The sequence below is a fragment of the Marmota monax genome, unplaced genomic scaffold, assembly GCF_021218885.2.
Source record: "Marmota monax isolate L192 unplaced genomic scaffold, Marmota_monax_Labrador192_F-V1.1 WCK01_AAM20220418_F8-fsc00013, whole genome shotgun sequence".
In the NCBI taxonomy this organism is placed as follows: domain Eukaryota; kingdom Metazoa; phylum Chordata; class Mammalia; order Rodentia; family Sciuridae; genus Marmota; species Marmota monax.
In genome coordinates this window covers 4,819,315-4,844,845 of record NW_026692202.1, presented here as the reverse complement: position 1 = coordinate 4,844,845, position 25,531 = coordinate 4,819,315, and the positions used below count along the sequence as shown (strand labels likewise).

Below are 25,531 nucleotides of genomic sequence, written 5' to 3'. Positions count from 1 at the left end.
CCTCTTTTTCTATTTCCTGAAGTAGCTTGAAAAGTATTGGTGTTAGTTCCTCTTTAAAGGTGTTGTAAAATTCTGCTGTATACCCATCCGGTCCTGGGCTTTTCTTATTTGGTAGTCTTTTGATGGTTTCTTCTATTTCCTCGATTGATATTGGTCTGTTTAGGTTGTCTATATCCTCCTGACTCAATCTGGGCAGATCATATGACTTAAGAAATTTATCGATGCCTTCACTATCTTCTAATTTATTGGAGTATAAGGATTCAAAATAATTTTTGATTATCTTCTGTATTTCTGAAGTGTCTGTTGTGATATTGCCTTTTTCATCCCGTATGCTAGTAATTTGAGTTCTCTCTCTTCTTCTCTTCGCTAGCATGGCTAAGGGTCTGTCGATTTTGTTTATTTTTTCAAAGAACCAACTTTTAGTTTTGTCAATTTTTTCAATTGTTTCTTTTGTTTCGATTTCATTAATTTCAGCTCTGATTTTAATTATTTCTTGCCTTCTACTTCTTTTGCTGTTGTTTTGCTCTTCTTTTTCTAGGATTTTGAGATGAAGTATGAGATCATTTATCTGTTGGTTTTTTCTTTTTTTAAGGAATGAACTCCAAGCAATGAATTTTCCTCTTAGAACTGCTTTCAATGTGTCCCATAGATTCCGATATGTTGTGTCTGTGTTTTCATTTATCTCTAAGAATTTTTTAATTTCCTCCTTGATGTCTTCTATAACCCATTGATCATTCAGTAACCTATTGTTCATTCTCCAAGTGATGTATGCTTTTTCCTTCCTTCTTTTATCATTGATTTTCAGTTTCATTCCATTATGATCAGATAGGATGCATGGTATTATCTCTACTCCTTTATATTGTCTAAGAGTTGCCCTGTGACATAATATATGATCTATTTTTGAGAAGGATCCATGTGCTGCTGAGAAAAAAGTGTAACTGCTTGATGTTGGGTGGTATATTCTATATATGTCAATTAAGTCTAGGTTATTAATTGTGTTATTGAGTTCTATAGTTTCCTTATTCAACTTTTGTTTGGAAGATCTGTCCAGTGGCGAGAGAGGTGTGTTGAAGTCTCCCATGATTATTGTATGGTGGTCTATTAGACTCTTGAACTTGAGAAGAGTTTGTTTGATGAACATAGCTGCACCATTGTTTGGGGCATATATATTTATGATTGTTATGTCTTGTTGGTGTATGGTTCCCTTAAGCAGTATGTAGTGTCTGAGGATAACTTTTGAAAAACTTTTTTGAATGGTTTAAAAGGAAAAATGTTGAACATTGGTGATGAAAGGATCCAATACATTTCTGAATAGTAATAATGATGTGACCTTAAGCCAACACAGCATTAGTGAAGGACAGGTCAAGGTTGTAAATGCTCTTTTGGATAGACAGGATAGTGGGTGGGGCAGCTGGGGAGACTGTCTAATCACCCAGATCATTCTCATTAAAAAAAAAAAAATGATCCTCACCTTCATGCAGTTGGATAACAAGAGACACATGGAGCAAAGAGAGATCATTCCAGTCCTTAAAATGTGCTCATTTGGAACCAGGGACACAGAGGTGGAAGAGCCCTCACCTGGTCTAATCTTATTGTACAGGTGAAACTGAGGCCCAAATAGGAGATATGACTTGCCCAATCTCCCAACGTAAACTAATGGCCAAATACAAGTCCGTGAATTTTTGAAAACCTGCTTCTACAAGAACTTCTCTCCATCCTTTTATTTTCTTCTCCTTCTCCTTCTCCTTCTCCTTCTCCTTCTCCTTCTCCTTCTCCCAGGGGTGCTTTGCCACTGAGCTACACACACAGCCCTTTTTATTTTTTATTTCAAGAACAGCCCAAAATTCCTAGCTTTGAACTTGCAATTCCCCCCGCCCCCAGCCTCCTGAGTTGCTGGGTTTACAGGCATGTACCACCACGCCCAGCTCTCCATCCTTCTTAAGGGCAAAACATACCCATTAGGTGTTCCATGCAGATCCATTCTACCTGCTCCCAGTTTATAGGTACTTGCCTTGAAGATAAGCAATGGAATTAGTTCAAAATGTGCTAAATGCTAGCCACAGCTAAACACATTCTTCCTTCTTGTCACCTCGTGGAGATGATTGAATCAAGGTTGGTGTTTTCTACCACCTCAGAGCATCTCCACAGCCTGATGTGGAGGATTGGCTCTTCTTCTGCCCCAGTCAAACATGTCCAGAGAAGTGAGGGAGTGCTAAGGTACCCAGCTTTCAGCCATTTCTGCAGTAAGCAGAAGTGGCCTTGTAAGGGTTCCCTGTCCCTTTGGCTCTCTATAAGGATGTGGTTGCCAAGATTCCAGAAGGCTTAAGGATTCAACTTGACAATCAGAAAGGGGATGGGGACTAACCTGAGAGCCAAGTATATGTTAGGGAAGTTTAAAGTGTACATATAGGATACTGTGGCCCCCAGAGATTTTGACAGCTGGTGTTCAGAGACACATCTGACCTTATAGCCAAGTCTGAGGCACGATTCTGTCTCTTTTATCTTTGTGCTTTAGAGCCGCTTTGATCTAAAAGCAAGGTCGGGGTGAACCACATAGATGAGAAAGCTGTTAGGCAAAATGTAACTAGGACCCCTCGTTTTCACATGAGCTGACAAATCATAGGCCAATAGTTTAAGTTTTTCTAAGAAAAGGCCGCTGTAGAAATATGTGTGCATTTCAGCATGCAAACCCCTTGATAACCTCAGGAAAGAATCTGAGACCAAGATGTGGTGGTAGCTTTATACCATCTAAGAAAACTGGAGAGGAGGGAAGCAGAGAAGTGGGGTCCTTGTCCCCAATGCCAATCCAATAATGAGGACAGAGTTTTGAGAAAAAGGTGGGGTCCTAGCTGGGTTGCATTTATGAACATGATCCGTTTGTGCTTCAGTTTAGTTCAGTTTGGGTGGTTTGTGTAGAATGGAGCTGGCCCATTGGGAGATTGGGCCAGAGGTTTGTTCCACGTCTGTATCCTTCTGAGTTTTCACCTCAGCCAGTGTCTGCACAAATGGTATAATTATATGTAGAATTAAATGGCTATAATCATTTAAGGCACAAGGTACCCTTCCTGTATGAGTTGTTTTAAAATAGCATAAAAATATGGAGTTGTGATGCTACCTTCTCTAGGGAGCAGGCCTGGGTGCTGGCCCAGCAATGCTAAGTACCATAGCATTGTTTTGCTTGATGAATGAATGGCAGGTAAGAAGTTTGACAGGCATAGCTGGATACCAGACATGTAACAGGGGTTCACTTGATGCTTTGACTATATCCCTTGTGGCTTTGAAACTTTCATGTTTTATTTTCTTTTTTCCCAACCTCCTTCTCCATGACCTTCTCCTCCCTGATATTCTTTTCTCGAAACTTTTCCCTGATCTTTCCTCCCTAATTTCATTTTCTCTGAAACACCTCTATAAAAGCCCCCTGTTCCTGCTGATGGGCGGAATCATAGCCTTTGGGACAGGAGTCCCCTGTGTTTCTCCTTTGCTAGCAAAGCAATAAACCATCTTTTTCCTTTTTCTCAAAACTCTGTCCCCACTATTGGATTGGCATTGGGGACAAGGACCACGCTTTTAGCAACAGAAGGAGGTGAATTTTTTCATGACAGGATGAAGAAGAGAGCTGGGAGACCTTGAAAGTCATTGAGGATAAGTTTGTCCCAATAAATAGCAAGTTAATAATTAATGCAGCATCAACCATCCAGGATCCAGTGACACAGGAACCAAGAAGAAGTGGGCACAGACAGTGCTGGAACTGTGAAAATAAAAATGACCCCCAAATGCAATGAGAATCAGGCCTTAAAGTAAAAACACCATTGGAACAAACAAGGATTTCCAAGTTGTAAGGTGGAAGTGGAAAAGAGTCCAGACCAACCAGGTGTTGGGTCCTACTTGTGTCACCTGCCAGCCATGTGACCTTAGGCCAGTCATTTATTTTCTCTGTGCTTCACTCCCTTCTAGAAAGGAGACATCAATGCCTGCTCAGCCACTTTTTCAGAACTGTTGTATGTTCAAATAGAGGGCTTAAGTGAAAGAAAGTTTTGTTAAATTCAACAAGGAGCTGAAGTGACCTTTAGAACCTAAGCAGATGTGCCCCTGCTGTGGCTATGCAGTCACTCCAGTGCCTGTGGTGGATTAGCTCCAGGGTCCCACCAGATGCCCAAGTGCCTTATGCAAACTGCATCCCTATTTTGCATACCACCTTCTGTATACTTTAAATCGTCTCTAGATTACTTATTGTATCTAATACAATGAAATGTTATGAACGCGATTATACTGTGTTGTTTAGGGTATTATAACAAGAAAAAATCTATACATGCTCAGTAGAAACACAACCCCCTCCCCAATATTTTGATTTAGGGTGGGTTAAATCTGCAGGTGTGGAAAGTTCTGATAAGAACCAGCTATAACACAAAGCCACGCTGTGGGTGTGCATCCGTGGCAGCAGAGGGGGAAGTGGGGGGGAAGCTAACTCTCCAGAAGTGCAGCATGTAACTGGGAGAATTGGGAGACACAGAAGCTTATCATGGACCCTGCTGGAGGGGGAAGAGCAGGCATTTCCAGCCCAGGTGGGCTGGAGTGTGTTGAACTCGGAGACTAAAGTCACTGCTTGCTTGCCTGGTGTGCAGGAAGAGGGATGACTGGATAGGGGCAGTGCCTAAAACATAGGCTTTTCTCTTATGTAAGGAGGCCCCATCAAAAGGTTTTCATCTCTTTGCAAATTTTCTTTTTTTTGCGGGGGGGTGGGGGTGGTACCAGGGGTTGAACTCAGGGGCACTTGACCACTGAGCCACATCCCCAGACATATTTTGTATTTTATTTAGAGACAGGGTCTCCCTGAGTTGCTTAGTGCCTCTGATGTTGCTGAGGCTGGCCTTGAACTTGAGATCCTCCTCTCATCCTCCCAAGCTGCTGGGATTATGTGTGTGCACCATTGAACCTGGCCTTCTTGAAATTTTTCAGATTACTCTGGCACCTGCACAAAGGTTGACTGGCAAACATGAAGTCAGAGGCTGAGGGAAAAGTTGGGGTTCTATTGTGGGAACCAGGTGAGGGTGACAGAGGCCAGAATTGGAGGTGCTTAGAGAATGATATTATTTCATTTAAAAAAGAATATACTAAAGAACATTTGTCTTGAAAAATATTATAGAAAACTAAAGAAAAACTTTGTGTTATATCTTTATAGAGTGACTTTGTGTTATATTTTTACAACTCTTTAAAAAGTCTGGCTTAATAGAAGACAGAACTGGATTTTCACATCTGCTTTGCATTCAGTATGATGCAGTATGGTGTTTTGGTTGAAGTATATGAAGAAAATATGGCCTGAAATAGACTTTGGAAAAGGGAGGAGACTTTAATAAACCTTAGAGGCAATTGTGGATATTCCTTTTTTTTTTGGGGGGGGGGGGTGCCAGGGATTGAACCCAGGGTGCTTAACCACTGAGCCATATCCCCAGCTTTTTTAATATTTTATTTAGAGACAGGATCTTGTTAAGTTGCTTAGGGCCTTGCTAAGTTGCTAAGGCTGACTTTGAACTCGTGATCTTCCTGCCTTAGCCTCCCAACCTGCTGAGATTACAGGCATGTGCCATTGTGCCCGGCTAATTGTGGATATTCTTAATGCCACAAGAAAAGTCTACCAGTGAGAGTTCTGAAAGGTCAGTTGCAATGTGGAACCTGAAACCACACTACCTGCTTGTGCTGTTACATTGTTCTAGCTACCACGGGACCTTGCCCTCTTATATGACCTTACAACATCATGTGTTAACTGTTTAAAAATTCTGGCTCTCTGAGTTATGTATATCTTTGATTTTTAACACATTTCAAAATAAAAGATCAAAAAGTTACTTGTTCGTTAAATATTATTCATTTATTCACTAGGGGAAAAATAAACACCTTCCCAAAATAATCTTTGTGTATTTGGAAGCTGTCAAGCTCATAGTGCCATCTTCAGCTTGAAATCTGGATCTTCAGCCAAGACCTCTCCACTGAGTTCCAAACTTGGGTATCCAGCTGCCTACTTGACATCTCTCCACTATTCCAAAGGCCCCTCAAAAACTCAGCATGAAGAACTCAGGCTTTTCACTGAAAGCTGGTCGTCTGCCATGCCACTAGCCAGGAAAAGATCAGCAGGAATGTGACCAGAAATCCTTGACATGTCCCTCTCCCTCACCACCACCTCTGTTCCCATAAACCCAGAGCCAAGGCCTGTCAATATTACCTGATAGTAGAGTGTATCCATGCCTGTTTATAGACACAAGTGGACACACAGAAACTCTTAGGCCTTAGCACAGACAGGTAAGGGAAGCTACCCTACAGTTGGCTCAGCAAGAAGTTCAGGGCCCCAAAACCTGGACATGGGGCTTAGGTGATATGGATCATTGAGTCACCTATCGTATAAAATGCATTTGAGTCTAACCTTGGAGCTGACTGAGGCAAGTTTTTTAGGTGCCAGAGATTGGCTCCTGAAGGCCAAGAGGTGGTCTGTCAAGTTTCCATTCCAATACCTCAGAGAGGTCATGGAAGAAAATGTGGGTTTCTCCAAGAGAAGACTGTTCCCCATTGCCCATCCCAGAACAGATCCAGGGAAAGTTTCTCTGAAACTCCTTCATGTGACTCCTGATATGTTTTGAGTCTTTTGAAACTAGAAGGGAATATCAGATGTGGTGAAATTTTGAAGTCTTCTCAGGTGCTGCATCCAGTCAACACTGTCTCTGCTGCCTGTGGCCTTCTACCTTTCAGGCAGCCAAGATGGCAGACCCACCTTGAAATTGTGACACTGACCCAAGAGCATCACTTTTGTCACTGTGCTCAGACCATCTATCTAAATCAGAGCGATTCCCATAACCTCTGGAGGTAAGTGAATCAAACACTAAACAAGTCATTTGTAAGAGGAGTGAAATAAAAAAACATGCACATTTTCTAAGAAATTTATTTGATCGAGTAGCAATATATGAAGACATTTTAAACAATAAGTCTGTATTCAGACATAACATATTCTTATTATAATGTTATCAATGTAAATGGTACCTAAAAACACTTTGCTATAATGTGTCTGTATAAAGCACTCATAAAATCCTCACGTATTTTAAAACTATGTTGTAAGGATAACAGAAAACCCTGCAAATAGTACTTAGACGCAGACTTCTTGAGTTTATGACACACCAGTGTTACACACAAGGTGTTGGGCTCTGTGGTCAATCATGGCTACGTCAGTGAGAGCTGTCTTTGGAGGAGTAGAATCAGGGCAGTGCATATGCCTCGGCCCCCAGTCCCCTCATAACACCCCACTGAATCCTTGCTACTCTGAGTTGAGTAGGTGGGAATTCTAATTGCTCTAGTTGGTAACAGTTAGAAAATGAGGTTGGAAAACCAGGGTTGGGAAGGGAAAAGGGAGAAGAAACTGAGGTGTAGCAGGGTCAAAGGTTTCTATACAGTAGCTTAAGAAATGACCAGGGAAATTAAAGGGGGAAGAAAAAAAAAAAGCAAATCCTTGGAGCTGCACCTTGGGGTTTGCAAAGAGGAAGAGATCACTTTCCCAAGGGTTGAGGCTGAGGCCATGTGGTTGGCTGGGAGCCACCACACAGTAGCATGGAATTTTACTGCAGGCACCTGCCTCTTTATCTGGGTGTACTGGGGACATGGCAGTGTGTAGGTTACATCAGCTTTCCATAAAGGAACGGCAGTCAAATGACTGTCTTTGGGGCCATGATAGGACCTAAGAGGCAGAAACTGGTAGCTCCTAGCACAAAATGTGACCCATGGTTAAAATGAAACTGAGTGATGAGAGAAATGGAAAAGACTCCAAAAAACCAAGGAGAGTGACTGAAATATAATCATATAGCACCCATTATTACTAATTTAAGATATTAGATAAACATCATAGAGGAGTTATATAGTATCTTTGCTATCTTATTCTTTTTATAAATATAAATATTTCGGAGGGATCTCAAAATATTTTAAATGACAGATTCTAGTATAATTACATTCTAGATTCATACAACTGACTCGATGCTATATTTAAATATAGATTCAGGGTTATATATAGAATAATTTTTTCAGGCCATTTTCAGAACATTGATCACATAGCTAAGTAAATGCCAAAAACACTGGAAGCATCCTATTGGGGACTTTGGCAGCAAACATGTTTTTATCTATGTATTTATGTGTTACACAAAGATACAGTTGTTCATTTATATGAATGAATTTAAAGTCATCCATAGGAGGTTTTACACTTGATATTCTTTTCTGTTTTCTTATCTGCTAACTTGCAGTCAAGTCCATATGGGAGGCCTATTCAATGTCTTGCTTAAGGCTCCTTTTCTCTGAATCTCATTGTTTTCCTTGGCAGTATGCATTTAAAAATAGTTTCATGTTCTCTATTCAGGCTAAGTGGCTCTTCTACCTTGACATTACAGTCTTATCTAGAGAGCCTCTCTCTCTCTGTCTCTTTCACACATACACACCTTAGCAAAACAGTAAATTTTCTTTTCTTTTTATATCACCTACTTTTAGCAGTGTGCTTTAAAAACAGTTTTGCTCCCAGCACTATAGAAAATAACCTGCAAAACACAACAAGGCTGTTCACTAGAGATGACCTTCTCTGTCACTTGGGGTTAACAAAGTGAGATGAGCCAGTCAGAAGATGGGTCAGGGTAAGAAAACTACAAGTTTCCATGGATCCATAGAACATTTAAAATGTAGCTGCAGCAGAATCTAAAATTACTTTGTCCTCAGGGAAGGATGTCATATCTAATTACTCTACAGAATGATTTTGCAAATTAGTCTTATGCATGTGTAAACTAAATGCACTACCTGACCTCACTCCAGTGGTTAAAGGAAAGCAGCACCTACATGATCACATCATAGTTGCGTGTGTGTGTGTGTGTGTGTGCTCTCAGATCATAAAGAGATGGTTCAGTCTAATAAATGGCTCCAATCTTAAAGCCAAGGCCAAGTACACCATTCACCACGGCTTCATTTCTCCAAAATAAATTCTTAACTTAAAACACTGAAGAGACTGCCATACTAGTAAAGAGAAGTCGGCCCTTTCACTCTGACATGAATGAGCTAGTATTTGATAAAGGTGTCAGGAGCTAGAGGACACAGCTGGAGCTGTCAATGTCCTCAAGGAGTGACCTAGCATGTAAATTTAACTCAAGTGAAATATAAAATACCTAGCTTCAAAGAAATGGATGTAGGAAAATGAGGTGGCCCTAGACTGGCTCATTTCCTTTAGTTCTCTAACAGAAGTCACCTCATGGCAAGAGATACTGTTTTGGGCTCGGTTCACCTGAAGCTAATTTCATTTGGAACTTTGCTTAGCTATTTAATGTGATGGGGATGGTTCTAGGAAGTGAGAAAAAAACATGAATGGGATGCAACTAGCATAGCCAATCAACGGGCCTCATTCAACTGAGTGGCCTGGCCACGTGCCACAGACACAATAACCAGACTATTTAAGCAAGTCATTTCCCACCAGCTAAATATAACTGTTGGCTGAAATATGATTCTAGCAGAAAGGTGAGATGTGGAATCAAGGCCCCCAGAGGCCCTCTAGGTTGGGTGGGCATCCATAGCATGACCTGAGGTGAACCATGTACCCCACAGCTGCATTCATAGTCCACAGCTCTGGGACTGAGTATCTGGCCTCTAGAGAACAACATGACACTCCAGAAGCAGACCAAAGAAGGAAGCTGACCTCCACTACCTTATCCCGTGGACCTTGCTCAGCCACTTGACTTCCCTCAATTCCCTGCAAGTAAAGCATTTCTATATCCAGTGGTTTGGTGCAAGATGGCTCCAAATTGCAAGGAGGCCGAGTTGAGCTGAATATGATGCTGAGCTCAGAAATGCTTCTGTTTATTATCATTCCAGCTTCAGGTTTCAGACCAGCAGATACATGGCATAATATAAGGGCAATGTGAGTTCACTCAGATGAGTTTGGTCATTATGGAGCTATTTACAGTGCTCAAATGAGTAATGTAATCTAGTGAAGGAACACTTCTAGCCTGGGAGAAAAAGAAAACCAGTCGAATTGCATCTTTCTCTAAAATTTCCCATAAAAAAATCAATTGAGCAAAGCAAACCATTCCCTGCTTTCTAACATGACCTCACCCTTAATTTCAACTTATATCATTTATTAAAATTATCAAATGGACAACCTATTTTAGATTGCCATGGTAGAGAAAAAAAAATTCTCCATGAGGAAAATAAGATGCAACTTGGAAAAATAAGTGAAAAAGCATTTGCACTGGAGCCCTAAGATTTTAACAGTTAAAACAATACTATGCTGTATCTAGAAAATACTGTGAAAATATCTATCTCAAAATAGAATGAGGTTTAGTACAGAAGGCTCAATAAAACTTAAAAAAGCTGACGAATAAAAAGGACAGGAAAAATGACTTTTCTATCTTTGACCATTTCTCACTTTCCTGCCCTCAGACTGTGCCAGCTTTAGTGCAGTGAAGTAGAATAATCTAAAAGCCATGAAAAAGTGCTGGTATTTTCTCATGATCTCTTCAGGACAGTTTCCACCTGGGTAAGTTGAATTCTGATCAAGGCAGCTGATGAACTTTCAATGTGTTTGGAGACACTGGTTCAAAGACCTCGTCATCATCCTCCACCCCTTCCTCTATGGGCTTCATCTTGGTAGAAGATCGATGCTGTGGGGAAGACACGTCTGTGGAGAAAACCAGAAAGGAAAACTGCTGAATGTATAACCTGCCCCAATAGTGGTGTGATGTGTCAACCATGAGCCTCCACTTGAAAATAAAACTCTGGATGAATCAATGGCTACTAGGAGGAGTGCAATGTCCCTAAATTTAGTATTTCCACAAAACAATGAAGTCAAGAATGAGTCAAAATGGAACAGATGTGGAACAGATTTCCACCACATGTGCTTAGATGATATGAGCTTCTTAAACATAGATAGTGCCTGCCCAAAGGCTATGTAGGACTCAGAATACATTTTCCTACTTTAACGTCATACATGGTGACTGGTATCCAGTATTGGCCCTTGAAAGTTGATTTGACTCCTAATTTCCCTAAAGAATAGTTCTATTTCTAAGCTATGGAATTTAATTCCATCTGTACTATCTCCTAATGTATGTTTCTTGCCACCTCTGGTCCAGCCATTCCCTGGACTGATAAGGAAGGGGAGAGTCAAGCCATCAGGAAGAAAGACCTGGGGGGAGGGGAGGAAAGTTTCTTGAAAGATAACTACTGACATAAACTATGGATAATGAGCTCAATTAAAATGGTCCAAGAACAGAATCCTGCCGCAAAGTATAGAATGCAATATTCTCAGGCAAGTTTTTAATCCATTTCCACTCCAGAGACATCAAACAACCCACGAGACACAACTTTAATTCACCAGTCTATTCAAATGGCAATGAATACCATCTATATGACCTTGGGACCACTAAGTGTCTTGATTCCCTTTTCTGTGAAACAGGAATAATAAAAACAGAATCTACTTCAAATGGTGATTATGTGGGTTAAATGACAATATTTGTAAAGCTCTTAGATCATACCTGGGATGTAAATAATCACTTTGTAAATGTCTGTGAGACTATAACATTGATTAATATGGTCCTTGGAGGAAAGTGATTATATAAATAATGAGAATATCTGTCAAAACTCACTATTGCCCATAGAAACATCAATACAGGAAATGGGATTTGTGCTCAGTAGGGGTTTGTGTTTCTGGTCTCAGCTGTCCTGAGTGTAGCAAAATTGTCTTTGCCATAGCCATGGTTTCTATCCTATTCCTAGCCTCAAGTTATGATCAAGTTTCATAAAATATTAACTGATGTTGAATATTTGCGATCAGATAAAACAAACCCTTAAGGCATAAGATGGTACTGCTAAGCCAAATCAATAACACAGAGCATTTAGACATAATTGATGATCCACATACCAGAAACATGCTACATTTATTTTGTCTGAGGAAGTTGGACTAATTGGTCTATAGTTGTTAAGCCTGTCTGTCAAACCGGAGGTGATAATCTATAGTATACTGAGGCTGGTATCCACCTTGGAGCCAAAAGGGTATCGGACCCTCTCAACTACTTCACTTATCATTGCACTGTTTTCAGAAATAAGAAAAAATTAACTTCCTGTTATATTTTATTTGTGGTGGTGGAGACTGAACCCAGGGCCTTGGGCATAATAGGCAAGCACTTTACCGCTGAGCTATACCCCCACTTTCAGCTTCTCTGGGAAAAAATTTATTCTGTTCTCACAATATTTGTCTGGGCAAAATAGTCATCATACTTACTATATAAAATTAAAAGGATAAGAAGGGTCTACAACTCTAGAGGTGACATCCAGGGCTCTCCAAGCTGGGCCTCTTTCCTCCTTCTGGTCTAAGCCCTTGGAAATTCGCTGCTCTCTAAAGCCACCCCAGGCTTTCCCTCTTTCTTTTCCACCTCTTATCCTTGTCACCAAATTCCTATCCACATATTCCTCAAGACAGGGCTCCTTGACAGGGTTCCTTCATGTGCAATCCCAACTCCCTCTGTGGGGAGCTTCTAGCATCAATTCTGCATCACATTGTGATAACAGTACTTGCTTCTCTCCTTCCTGGAAAGCAAGCGCCTTGAGGCTGTAGGCTCTTCTCTCCTGCAGTCTCACAGAAGTTCCCCATACAAAGCTAGAGCCATCAGAATTAAGCACACAGTGATGGGGGTAAAAATCCCTCCTCTGAAACAACACATGGGGAATTTCACAAGTTGATGCTGAGGATGTGGGAAACATGCATGGCCAACATGTTTAATCTGGGACAGACCGAGCCCCAAACTGCTGACCTTCCCCCATGGCAGGCAGGCCTCAGGTCCTGGAAAATTCTCACTAGGAAACCTCATCCCCCTTCATGCAGAGATTTGAACCATGAAAATATTTTCTGAGTCTCTTGTTTTAACCACTCTGCATGAGGCTTCTGTCTGCATTGGACTAGAGGCCAGGGAATGGGCTATATTTTTGAGGCTGAGTGACTATCCCTCACTGCAGTTGAAGGAAATCACTTTCACATAATTGGCTGATTCCACACTTCTTACAGCATGGCCAGAGCTCTGTCTTCTCAAGGAAACATCAATAAGGCTTAATAGTGCTATCACTTGCTAAAACCGTTTCATCGAATCAGCAAAAAGAGTCAGTGAGTGATTGCAAGGTGCTACACTCTGGGTTAAATTGTCCTGGATCAGATCTCCAAAATGGATCAGACCTGGTTTCTGACTCTCACTTTATTTCTCAGGAACTCAAAATGCTTTTCAGAGCAATTCATCCTCACTGTGTCCACACTATTTTTTCTGTTTTATACTCAGAAGCTAAAGCAAGGAAAACCTGAGGAAGAAAACAGAAGGGTAGCTGCTGTGGATGACTTCATTTCTCATGAGGGGGAGTGAGCTACTCAAACTAGAGCCTGGCAAGACTTAATTTCTCTACAAAATTCTGAGAATACTTGATTCACTTTTACTTCAGACCCTGTGGTTGAGTTAGAGTCTACAAACCCTACAAGTCCCAGGCCTCAAGAACACTGCCTGGATGTGCTTCTCTCACAGTGGCAGATGTGAGGAACAAGGCCTACCTTGTAACTGACAGAAGCTACCCACTGTCTCTTGGCTGCCTGACCCCTAACTAGGAATCAGAGCCACACAGGGTGCACACTTTTATGGCCATGTCATTCTGGGCCGCAAGCATCACTGGGGCCAACTGTGATATTAACAGCCAACAAAATAAAGATCACCTGAGTCTGATCTAGGACTCCAGGACTGTGATGCTAGCAGAAAGGCTGGCTTTGAAATGCAAGGAGTTCAACTGGCACCACCCAGATATGTGCTATTCCCCAACCCCACCAGGAAACCTCCTTGTTCAATGCATAGATCAGGTCATCACTACATGGCTGGAAATGATTTCCTTGCCCCCCTAATAATAGAAAAGCAATTTGGAGTATGAACAACAACAACAACAAAAAAAAAAAATCAGGGAATATCACACTGCAAGGGAACTAGCTTACATTTCACAAGCTGGCCCTTAATGCATTCCTTTTAGAAGTTTGCCTGGGTTTTCATTAATTTTATGCACTGAAGCATCATCAGAAATTTGTCCTGAAGGCCCAACCATCTTACATAAATGCAAGGAGAGAGGAAGAAATGGAGCTTATCATTAGTTAAGTGCCTTTTACATTACTTTTGCCCTTCAAGGACCTTACTAGGATATCTACAACCTCTGAATAATGCTTTGCTTCTCATTGACTCTAAGTTTTAGAGGGGCAAACAATTCCATATCCATAAATTTTCCAGAAAACTGGTTATTAAATAATTCTTCTATTAAAGCCACTTTTACATTTGGGAGACAGGGATAGTTAACTATATCCTGAAGCATTTGTCATGATCAGGAAGAGATTATAATTATTATTTTTATTTTTTTTTTTTGCTTTTAGCTAAAACTGTCTTTCAATTTGCTAGACTCTGGCTTCTAATTAGCACAGTTTACTATAAAAGTACATGAAATATACAGTTTCAGACTGAATTGTACTCCACACTTATCAGGTGTGAAACTGTTAAACAGTAATGTCAAGAGCTACTGTTGCTTGGGCCACGTTCCATATTACACCAAGTGGCAAAAAATAACATCTGCCCCATCCTTTCCTGTAGATACCAGCATACCGAGAAGGTGCAGCCAGTGGAGCTGCACTGGTCTCTGAGCTGGATGTCATGTTCCCAGTATGTTCAGGTGAGGGAGAAAACTACAGCACCAACTGCATTCTGGAGGGTCAGAAAGAAAATATCAAAAGCCCAGGCTTTGAGCAAATGTGGAAGACTAACATCTAATTAGTAGTAAAAGCCCTGAATCAAAAAGAGGAAACCTCTGCTGTTACAGAAGGCAGTGGGTGACGGCACCATGGCACCCATCCGGGTCTCTCCTCAGCAGACCTGTTTGGACAGCCGCTGCTGCCTGCTCCTAGCTGAGGAGGATGGGATCTTACTGTGAGGCACCAATGCATGCCCTCCAGGGTCCTTGCCCACAGTGCAAACCAGATACAGGCCTCTGTGAAGGTTGGGCTCAGGCCCCAGCACAGCCTTCCCTGTCTTCCTGAGTTAGGAGCCACAGAAACCTTTTTATACATGAACCAGAGATGGGTGGTGTGTGTGTGTCTGTGTGTGTATGAGAGACAGTCAAAACCCTGGTACACACAGTAGGACAAAGGCAAGAGACATTCCCTTTGTCATAATTCTGTCCCTTCTAAGCTCATTTCTACTTCAGTGGCCTTGTAATTACATGAAGGTCTGAGTCCCTCTTCTAGGAAGTAAAAGCAAACATTTTTTTTACTCTTAAATCCATAGTGAAAAGTCATGCGTATTCCTGTGGTTTAGTAACCTACCTCAAGTCAGAGCTGCAAATAAGCAGCATGATATGAAGTTTGTCAAATGACTTCTCATGCTACAAGAATCACTTTTTTTAAAAGGAGCAGTGCTTTTGCGATCTATCTAAATGTAATGTTCTCAGATTACTCTCCCTCTCCCCTGTTCAATTTGATAACATTTTCTTCATTCCTCTCAGAGTGTTATTATTTTTATTATGTTTAACCATCTGGCCAATAGCTTTAGCAAGTAATTAAAAACCTTATAAGGGGTTTAGAATTTTAATTAGGTTATACAATTTTTGATGAATGGGGATGGGGAAGAATGTAATGACTTCTTAGAATCATCATCCTTTTTCTTGCCTTTGCTTATTTTTATCAGATTTCTTTTTTGTGTGTGTGTGGTGGGGGACGGTCTTGTGCATGCTAGGCAAGTGCTCTCCCATTGAGTTAGAGCTTCAGAGACTATTTTCTTTTTAATTGAGTTTGAATTGAAGCTTTTTGAACAATAATATTGAAGGGTTACTATTGCCTTTCCTCCTAATCTTCCTTTAAATGGACTCAGCACCATCATTGAGGAACTCAAGCAAAGTGTACAAAATTAGAGTAGATGGCTGGGCATACTGGTGCACACCTGTAATCTAGCAATTTGGGAAGCTGAGGTGGGAAGATTGAAAGTTCAGGGCTGGCTTCAGCAGAACCATTTCAAAGTAAAATTAAAAAACAGCTGGGGGTATAGCTCAGTGGTAGAGCCCTCCTGAGTTCAGTTCCCAGTACTGCCAAAAGAAGAAAAGGGGGTGGGGAGATAACTGGCTTGTAGGTAAGTGGCTCCTAGAAACAGGTTTTCTCTGGCCCAAGGGGTCATCCTCAGATCATTTCCTGACCACTCAGCGGGGGGGCAAGCTCTCAGTTAGAGGGCATCAGCTGTGAGTGAGCAGCTGTGGTGAAGGGAAGTCCTGCGGCCCCTTCCTGCCATGGGGTCAAAGAGAGGAGGAGAAATCCAGGAGGAGAGTGAAGGTAGGCTCCAAGATGGCAGCTCTGCAGCAGCCCAGGGGACCACCAGTCCAGGGAGAGGCAGGCGGCTGGGAGGCTCTGAGAGGGAGGTCACTGGGGAGAAAGACACGGAATTGGTGGACTGAGAAAGTGGGGATATAAAGACAGAAAAGCCAAAGAGAAGAAAAAAGGTCTAGAAGAGAAGGAAAAAAGAAGCAGAAAGCAGTATGGAAAGGCACAGTTCAAACAGAGAAGAACCCCTCAGATACGTTATGAAACGAAGTGGCTTTCAGCAAAAAGAATAAGAAAGAAGCCGGGAGATGGTGGGGACACAGTGGGTAAGACATTTCCTCCCAACGCAAGCAGGGCCACAAAACGACTTCAGGGGAAAGAACAGAGTGTAAGCTAGCATGACGGGTACAAGGTGACAGTAGGAACACATCACTGGGGTTCTATTGCACAGTTGGGCGACTGGAGTTAACAACAATGTGTTGCATATTTCAAAACAGAAGATTTTGAATGTTCTCATCACAAAGAAATAATGAATGTTTAAGGTAAGGCTGTTACCTTGACTTGAGCATCACACAATGTATACATGTGTCAAAACATCACACTGTACTATAAAAAATGGACAGTCATGTGTCAATTAAAAATAAAACAAGTTTGAAAAGTATCCAGATTAAAAAAAAACTGGTATGAGTTTTATGTTGTACACAAAAAAAGAATACACTGTACTCAATGTTAGGAATAGTTTCCTTTTACAAAATAAGTCATGACATTGGAACCAAAAAGCAATAAACTTAGGCATAGCCCATTATTTGGTTCTGGGTGAAGCCATAATAATGTCAACTTTTATTTCTTTTAAACTTTGTGAAACAACCCATGCACAAGGCAAGAACAATTTAACTATAGTTATAAGAGAACGGTTAACAACCTTGGTAGTTAACAAAAGACCCACAACAGTCTGAAGGTAGAAGTGGAAAAAAATAAAGAAGGGTAGGACTGCCAGTGCACTTAACTTTAAAAATGGCAGAGAAAAAGATGGGGAGGCTTATGAAGATCACTTACTGTTACAAAGGTAAACAATAAAAATATAGAAACCAGTGATGTTACCATATGGAGCAGAAAGGGGAAGGGAAGTTAGAAGTGAGCTACCTTAGAAAACAAAGGTTAAGTGGATACACTAAAATATTTTTTAAAAAGCACATTATTTAGCATTCTGAACAAAACTTTTTCCAAAGTTACTGTTTCTTGGAAGCAGGACTAAAATTAGGTGAGGGGTGTGTGTGTTTGTTTCAAAGTAAGATTTCTTTTTCAAAAATAACTATCTGGTATAGATAATTTTTAAATATTTGATTTAAAATGCCCTTCTCCCTCCCCCCCTCGTTTAAAATCCCTTTTCTGTCACTTTATAGATGAGAAAATACTATATGAGGCTAGAGGCCATCTGCTAGACAGGGAGAATGGGGCTCTAGAGTCAGCACAGCCACTGCTGGCTGGGGACCAAGCATGAAGAAGCATCATACTCCTCAACCTGAGAAGGGGTGGTGAACACCTACCCACAGGGTGACTGTGAGAATTAAAGGAAATGCAAACGGAAGGGCTCAGGATGTGTCAGCTGCTGCAGTAGTGGTTGATATTCCCAAACTGACAAATTGATAGGGATAACTGAGGTAAAATACAAAGCAAGACCTTAAAAAATATTAAATACTTCTTTGTTTTAACGCTCAAGAATGATCTTGTCTAGGTTATATAATCTCTCCAAGCTATTCATCTGCAAAAATGTAAGTATTGCTTTTCTCTTGCCCTTTGAGTTGATTTAAGAAGTACACATGTGCTCACCCCCCTGTGTGTGATGCCTGATCACATCTCCTTTTTACTCTGTATAATTCATGCAAAGCTTGTTGTTTACAAGTCTATGGCTATTCACAGTGGGAGTGAAATACAAATTGAGTTAAAGAGATTATTTTATAAAACCAGCCTTGAAACTAAGAATGCTATATTGGCTTTTTTTTGTTGTTGTTTAATCTTTCCAGGTAAATGAATACCTAAGAGATCTGAGAGAAACTCAATATCAGAACACATTGCTAGTCTTTACAGACTAGAATACTAACCAGATGCAAACTAACTTGTTTTAGGCATATTTGTATAACCAGGTCATATGGGATTAGTAGATTCCAGAGAACCATCATGACACTAATAACAATAAAAATATTCACAGGGACTTTCTTCTCAGTGAGAAATATCTCTCTAAACATTTTGTAGTATTTTCAGCAACATCACAAATTTAATTATTTCATGAAGAAAACAGTTTAACAAATTTTTGCGAAGATGAGTTTCAATTGACTATAATATAACGCTTATATTTTCTCTTGCCTTCTTAAAACTTTTATTTATTTATTTATTTTGGTACTGGGAATTGAACCCAAGGGTGCTTAACCAATGAGCCACATCCCCGGTCCTTTTTTTATATTTTATTTAGAGACAGGATCTAGCTAAGTTGCTAAGGACCTCGCTAAATTGCTGAGGCTGGCTTTGAACTCATAATCCTCCTGCCTCAGCTTCTGGAGGAGCTGGAGCCACTGGGATTACAGTCATGTGCCCCTGCACCCGGCTTCTCTCACTTTTTATAAAACACAATCCAGACAATAGGTTATTTGTCCCCAATTAACTAAAATAAAATTTTGCAACTTTCAAGGAAACATAACATGCCCTCCTGTTGCCACGGCAATGCTTGTGCTCACCACCACTTATTAGTGGAAAACTGCCAAGCAAAAGCAATCTGTGTGTGAGGGAGGGGAAGGGGGAACATTTATACATTATTTGCAGGGAGATAAAGCCTTATGAGGAGAGGAGGTGGCCAGGTTTCCTAACGAGAAGCAGCTTGGCCCAGGAGCAGAGAGGAAGGCTAAGCATGTGATGGCATTAGACCCTTCTCCTACATCTTGGACTTCTTGTCCCTCTTGATCCTGCCTTTTGTATCACAATCATGCAAACAAACATGGAACCCAGTACATGAAGGAATGGGAACGTGAAAGAAGTTAATTGAATGCATTTTTCTCAGGTTGTCTCATTATTTCACTTTCTCCCTTTAAATGACAGTTTGAAGTGGAACACAATCTGTGTGATCGGGAGCAGAGATTTTGCTGTAGATTTAGCACTGTGTGACATGTACAAAAAGAAAGCACAATGTCAGAAGTGGAGTGGCAGTCACTGCAATGAAACAGTTGCCATAAAGTTTCCCCTCACCTTTCGGTGAACTGTATTTCTGTTTAATGACACATCTACTGTGTAGTGATACCAAGTATGTCTGTGGCATTATGTCCCACACTGGCTGAGGTCTTTGCAAGTAGTACCTTCCAGAGTCCATGCACCAGTCTGAACTCTCAGCAGATGAGAAATACAAGGACACTAATCACTCCACAGTATTCGATCTGCAGAATTCCCTCTGTTCTGGAATTCTGTAGCCTGTCACAGGGTAGTTCACAGACCATATTAGCATCACTAGGGTCCTTTTTAACCATGTGGACTCCCAGCCCCACTGCAGACCTGCTGCATCAGGATCTTTAATAGGGTCTCCAAGAGATTCAATTGTACGTTCAAGAAACAATGTTCTACAGGACCAAACAAAACAAAATATAGAAACATATAAGAGAAGCCAGGCACGGTGGCACATGCCTGTAATCCCAGCAGCTCAGGAGGCTGAGGCAGGAGGATTGCAAGTTCAAAGCCAGCCTTAGCAAAAGCGAGGCACTCAGCAACTTGGTGAGACCTGTTTCTAAATAAAATACAAAATAGGGCTGGGGATGTGGCTCAGTGGTTGAGTGTCTCTGAGTTCAATCCCTCGTAACCCCAAAAAAGAAAAAGAAATGTATTATTTCTGAGATGCGGTCTTGCTGTATTGCCCAAGCTGGCCTTAAACTTGTGATCCTCCTGCCTTAGCTTTCCAAGTAACTGAGATTACATGCAGGTACTAGCATACCTGCCGGAGCCCATAAATTAAGAAACTAGAAATATATCCACCAAACATGATGTATACATGCTGTTGGAATAAAAACAGCTGCCGAGACTAGCTCACAGAGTTGTCAAACTCGAATGCAAGAATGGATGTGAAAATGATCTGTAAATCATACAGCACTAGTCAAATGCTACTTGCATCTATTTTCTTTTGAAAAATAGAGGCAATTTTGAAACTGAGCCATAAAATGGCAACTTCTCTCTTCCTAAAAACTGTTCAAGTTGTTTTTTCAGGATGCAAGCACAGAACCCTAGTACCAGACCTAAAATGACTTTGAGAGCCTGATGGAACCAAAATTTTCTGAGAAGCAGAACCTGAGAAAGAGAACAGGGCCTTGAAAACTTAGATTAGAAGCAAGGGATGCTGTCAACAGTTCTCAATTATCCATAAGTGTAACTATGGACTGGACTATGAGGTAAGGACTATTCTAACAAGATTGCAGTTACAACCCCTCAGCCTTTGATTTCTCCACTTAAATTTTTTGCTAGTGGCTGATCGGCAGACAGACTTGAGCTTGTTTCCCATCTCCTTGTCAGCTGGCCTTCAATAAATTTCTTTTTGCAAAAACCCAGTGCCATAGTATTGGCTTCTGTGTACACTGGGCAGTGAGCCCTTGATGGCTATGAATCTGGTTTACAAGCATGAGCTTTACAATCAGAAATGCTCTCTAGGTTTATATACCAGGAAAAAAAAACCCTTGTGGAACTGGAACACATGAATAAGCATCACATATTTCCCATTTCCTCATCTGTGAAGTAAAATAATAGCCACTGAAGTAGACTGGCTTGCTGTCAAACTACCTGCTTTCTTTCTCTCATTAACCCCTTTCTGCCAGCAGGGCAGAAATATAATTTTTGGGTTGCTTTTAAACCCCCTGTCATTGACAATTCTGGCCAAATACCTTCTCTGGTCTAGAGAACAAGGATGCACATAGCACACGTCACTGTGGAGCATTAGGAGCTGCTAGGACAATCTGCCACCACCATCTTCCCTCTGTCATAACAATGGCAACAGCCCTGAGATGGCTACTCCTTTGTTAGAATGGGGAAGACATGGATTGAGGGAACACTCAACCTGCGTGTGAGCCTCAGTCCATACTTTCAAAAAGTTATGATGGAATAAAATGCAATCATTTCCAATTTCTCATGAATATTGTCCTTAAAATCCCCTTTAGGGCCAGGCATGGTCTCATGAACCTATAATCCTAGCAGCTTGGGAGGCTGAGGCAGGAAGATTGCAAGTTCAAAGCCAGTCTCAGCAACTTTCTATCTCAAAAATAAGAAAAGGGCTGGGGATGTGGGCTCAGTGGTTAAGTGCCCCTGGGTTCAATCCCTGGTACCAAAATAAATAAATAAATATAAAATAAAAATCCCATTTAGGTCCATAACATATTTTTATGCCTAGACTTTGCTTGGGAAGCTTACATCTATAGGAGTTAAAAATATGCTCTTATTGGGCTGGGGATATAGCACAGTTGGTAGAGTGCTTGCCTCACATGCATAAGGCCCTGGGTTCAATCCCTAGCACTACACACACACAATATGCTCTAATGGCATATTGACTGTTTTGAGTTAAAGGCACCTAAAAAAACAAATAAACAGCAGGTAAAAGAGGATCACTCTGACCTTCTTTCTGTTTCTATAAACAGGAGAAGAAATTCCCAGGTGAAAGGTACCCTCCATGTACTAGAAGGAAAACGGCATTTTCATCAAGGACAGGAAGTTGAGATAGAATTCTGTACAAACTTTGTTTAAATAACTCGAACTGTATCTTCCAACATAATTTAGTTGCTATTTTTACAACTTCCTATCTTTGTCCAACTCAGTATGTAGAAGTGCTTGACTCCAACTCCTTCTTTGGGTCTTCATATCCTTATGAGGGCTCCTGGGCCATGAAAAATTTACACTAAATACATCTGCTTTTTTTCTTGTTAATCTGTCTTCTGTCAATTTACTTCTTAGGCACAGTCAAAAACCCTATAAGGGAAGAGGTGAAGTTTTGCCTCCCCTGCTTCACCCATTATATAGCCTTGTAAACGCCAACCTCTCTTGACTACGTAATACTTAAAATCCTTAATCCAATTTATCTAAACAAAGTTACAAGGTCATTTACATAAACAGTATTCAGACTGATGGCATTTTTTAAAAAAGTTGGTTTAGAATACAGTTGGAAATGTAAAGAGTTTTTAGTTCATGCAGTGAAAGAATTTGTCTGCCGTTTTGCAATTTCACATGAATTTCTTCCAAGTCCTTTTGCTCTCAGAATAATTCTTAAATTTTAATTTAATTATTAAAATAATTTAGTTCCTCTCATTTTCCTTACAGTTTTTCAACATCTGTGTTGTTAGTGTCACTTAAAATGATGTAAAGCAATCTAAACTATAAATGAGTATTGGAAAATTTACCTCCCAGCAATAGGTGAATGAGGTAACTCACAGGTTGTTGAATGATTTTCAACAGGAATATCCCATTACCCCATCACTTTTTAAATCTCAGTGCTCAGGGTGAGATGATCAGTAGCAATAAAACATCCAGCAATAGTTTTCCTATCTTTTTGGGGGGTGCAGGGGAGTACTAGGGATTGAACTCAAGGGCACTTGGCCACATCCCCAGCCCTATTTTGTATTTTATTTAGAGACAGGGTCTCACTAAGTTGCTTAGTGCCTCACTTTTGCTGAGGCTGGTTTTGAACTCACGATCCTCCTGCCTCAGCCTCCCAAGCTGCTGGGATTACAGGCCTGTGCCACTGCACCCAGCTTCTACCATTTTTCACACATTGCTGGGTCTAGCTTCCACTCCGAAATCATGAAAAGAACAAAGTCAAATATCCACCAGACCACTTGAACTCTTACACCATTCCAGTGAACCAGTATTTAAGTAAAGTATTTGATAGAACAAGTGAATGATTTCTGAAACAGCAATAAGCATTCTAAAGTTGGACTGTAGCTGACACAAAGTAAAGGGGAAAAAAGCTAAGGAAGATTTGGTGCTTTCATTGCTACCTTTCGGTTTCTAAATGGTTGCTTGCACAGTTATTTTTCTGATTAAAGTTGTCAATTGCCTGTTCCTGTGAACGTCGATCAGCACCCTGGAGTATTATGTTTCGAGGTAACTTACGAAGAGAAGACAAGCTGGAGGAGCCCCGCAGAAACTGGTGTAAACCGTCTTCCCCGTCGCTAGAGCTGGCTATGCTGTTCCTCATTTCCAGCATGGAGATCTGTGCGCAAAGGCTGAGCTGGTGCTCTAACTTTTTGGCCTTCTACAAAGCAAAGTTTTAATATTTCAGAGATTTATGGAACTTGAATCACCTATTCCCTGTAAGCAGCATGTACTTTTCCTTGAAATAAGTTAGTACAAAAAGAAAAAAGGACCTGGGACACATTTAGTGCCCTATAAATGTGAGATATGATTTTTATTATTAGGTGTTACTATAAACACATTATAAAAAATTAATATACTCAATAGCCTATTTACTAATTTGAAATAATAAGCTCAAACTTTTTTTTTTGTGAGCAGTTTCTGTGTGTAAATGTTTTCATATTGCTGAGTGTTCTGTTTAGTTTTATTATTATTATCATTTTTATTTGTTATATATGACAGCATAATGCATTACAATTGTAATTCATATTACATACATAGAGTATAATTTTTTATATCTCTGATTGTACACAAAGCAGAGTCACATCATTCATCATACATGTACTTAGGATAATGATCACCATCTCATTCCACCATCTTTCCCACCCTCATGCCCCCTCCCTTCCATTCCCTCCCCTTTTCCCTATCTGGAGTTCCTCTAATCCTCCCATGACCTCCACTCTAAACCACAGTATGAATCAGCATCCTTAAATCAGAGAAAACATTCAGCATTGTTTTTTTTTTTTGGGGGGGGGTGGGGATTGTTGGCTTTCCTCACTTAATAAGCTCAAACTTAATGTGATAAATAGCCTAGACTAGATGAGTTAAGAGACACGTGCCATAGTCTATGTTCCTGGAGAACGGTACGTTTCACAGAAACAGTGTTTTGCAAGTTCTCTTCCATAAAAAATTCAATTTCCTTCTAAACAAATGTGGGAGATTATGATCAAATTGCAAACTGTTGATCTTTGCAGCTTTGCAAGTTTACACTCTCCCGTTACCTGTAGGATTCCTGGGAGATGGAGTGGCCAGGAAGATGTGCAAGACTAGAAGACAGCAGGGCTAAAAATGCCAACCTCCTGCACTTGGGGCCTTGTCTGTCAGCCCTTCCCTGTCTACCGCCTCCCACTGCCACACCACCCTGGGCCCCCTCTAACCCGAGTCCTTGTTTAAAAGACTCTTAAAGAGGACAGTACCTGATACCCATAAATGCTGGTCCCTGACAGTTATAGACTCCTCACTAAGTGATTCAAATTAAATAATTGTGAAATACTTTCTTGCTCTTAAGAAACAATTTGCTGAAGGATTTCTCCCTTACAAGTATCCCTTTGCATTTAGCATAGACTACTTAATAAAAATTCGGGAAAACATTGTGTCAAGTGAATAATACCCCACCCTACATATTTATTTAAGAAAAAAAATCAGAAAAGCACTTACTTTATCATTTATGGTGGGATCATTCAATGAATACAGCTTATTTGTAATGTCTTTTCCTATAAGATATCTAAATATTTCATACAGGAAAGGCTCTGATTCCAGAAAGTAAGTTAATCTTTCTCTTGACCAGCATAAAAATCTGCAGTTATCGTCTGCAATAATGGTGACCTGCCAAAGACACAAAGGAAAAAACATATCTACCAATATGAATTATGACTGTAGTAATTTGGGAGAAGGGAAGAGTACATTTAGCAGATATTATCATAGCAATGATTCTGTCATATTATTTATATTCCAAGTTTCTATAATCATGTATAAAATTATGTTTAAAAACATTTTGCATTGGAGGCTGAGTCAGGGTGATCTCAAGTTCAAAGCTAACCTCAGCAATGGCAAGGCACTAAGCAACTCAGTGAGACCCTATCTCTAAATAAAATACAAAATAGGGCTGGGGATGTGGCTGGGTGGTTGAAGTGGTTGAGTGCCCCTGAGTTCCATTCTACAGACTAAACAGAAGCAAATCTCTTCTGTTGTTTTTGTGAGGTCTGGGGACAGAAGAATGGCTGCTGTCAACATGTTGCCGTAGAG

The 25,531-nt window shown here is 40.6% G+C and overlaps 1 protein-coding gene across 2 annotated transcripts in view; it reads right to left on the bottom strand.

Annotated features, from left to right (window-relative positions):
* Positions 1–6,909: 6,909 nt before the first annotated feature.
* Positions 6,910–25,531, bottom strand: part of Bves (blood vessel epicardial substance) — a 37,636-nt gene continuing 19,014 nt past the window's right edge. For both annotated transcript variants that reach the window (XM_046430658.2, XM_046430663.2), the window contains 3 exons: positions 24,944–25,111; positions 23,486–23,627; positions 6,910–10,675 (listed from right to left, as the gene is read on the bottom strand). In XM_046430658.2, coding sequence (XP_046286614.1) covers positions 10,551–10,675; positions 23,486–23,627; positions 24,944–25,111 — 435 coding nt within the window. In that variant the 3' untranslated portion in view covers positions 6,910–10,550. The remainder of the gene's footprint in view (positions 10,676–23,485; positions 23,628–24,943; positions 25,112–25,531) is intronic.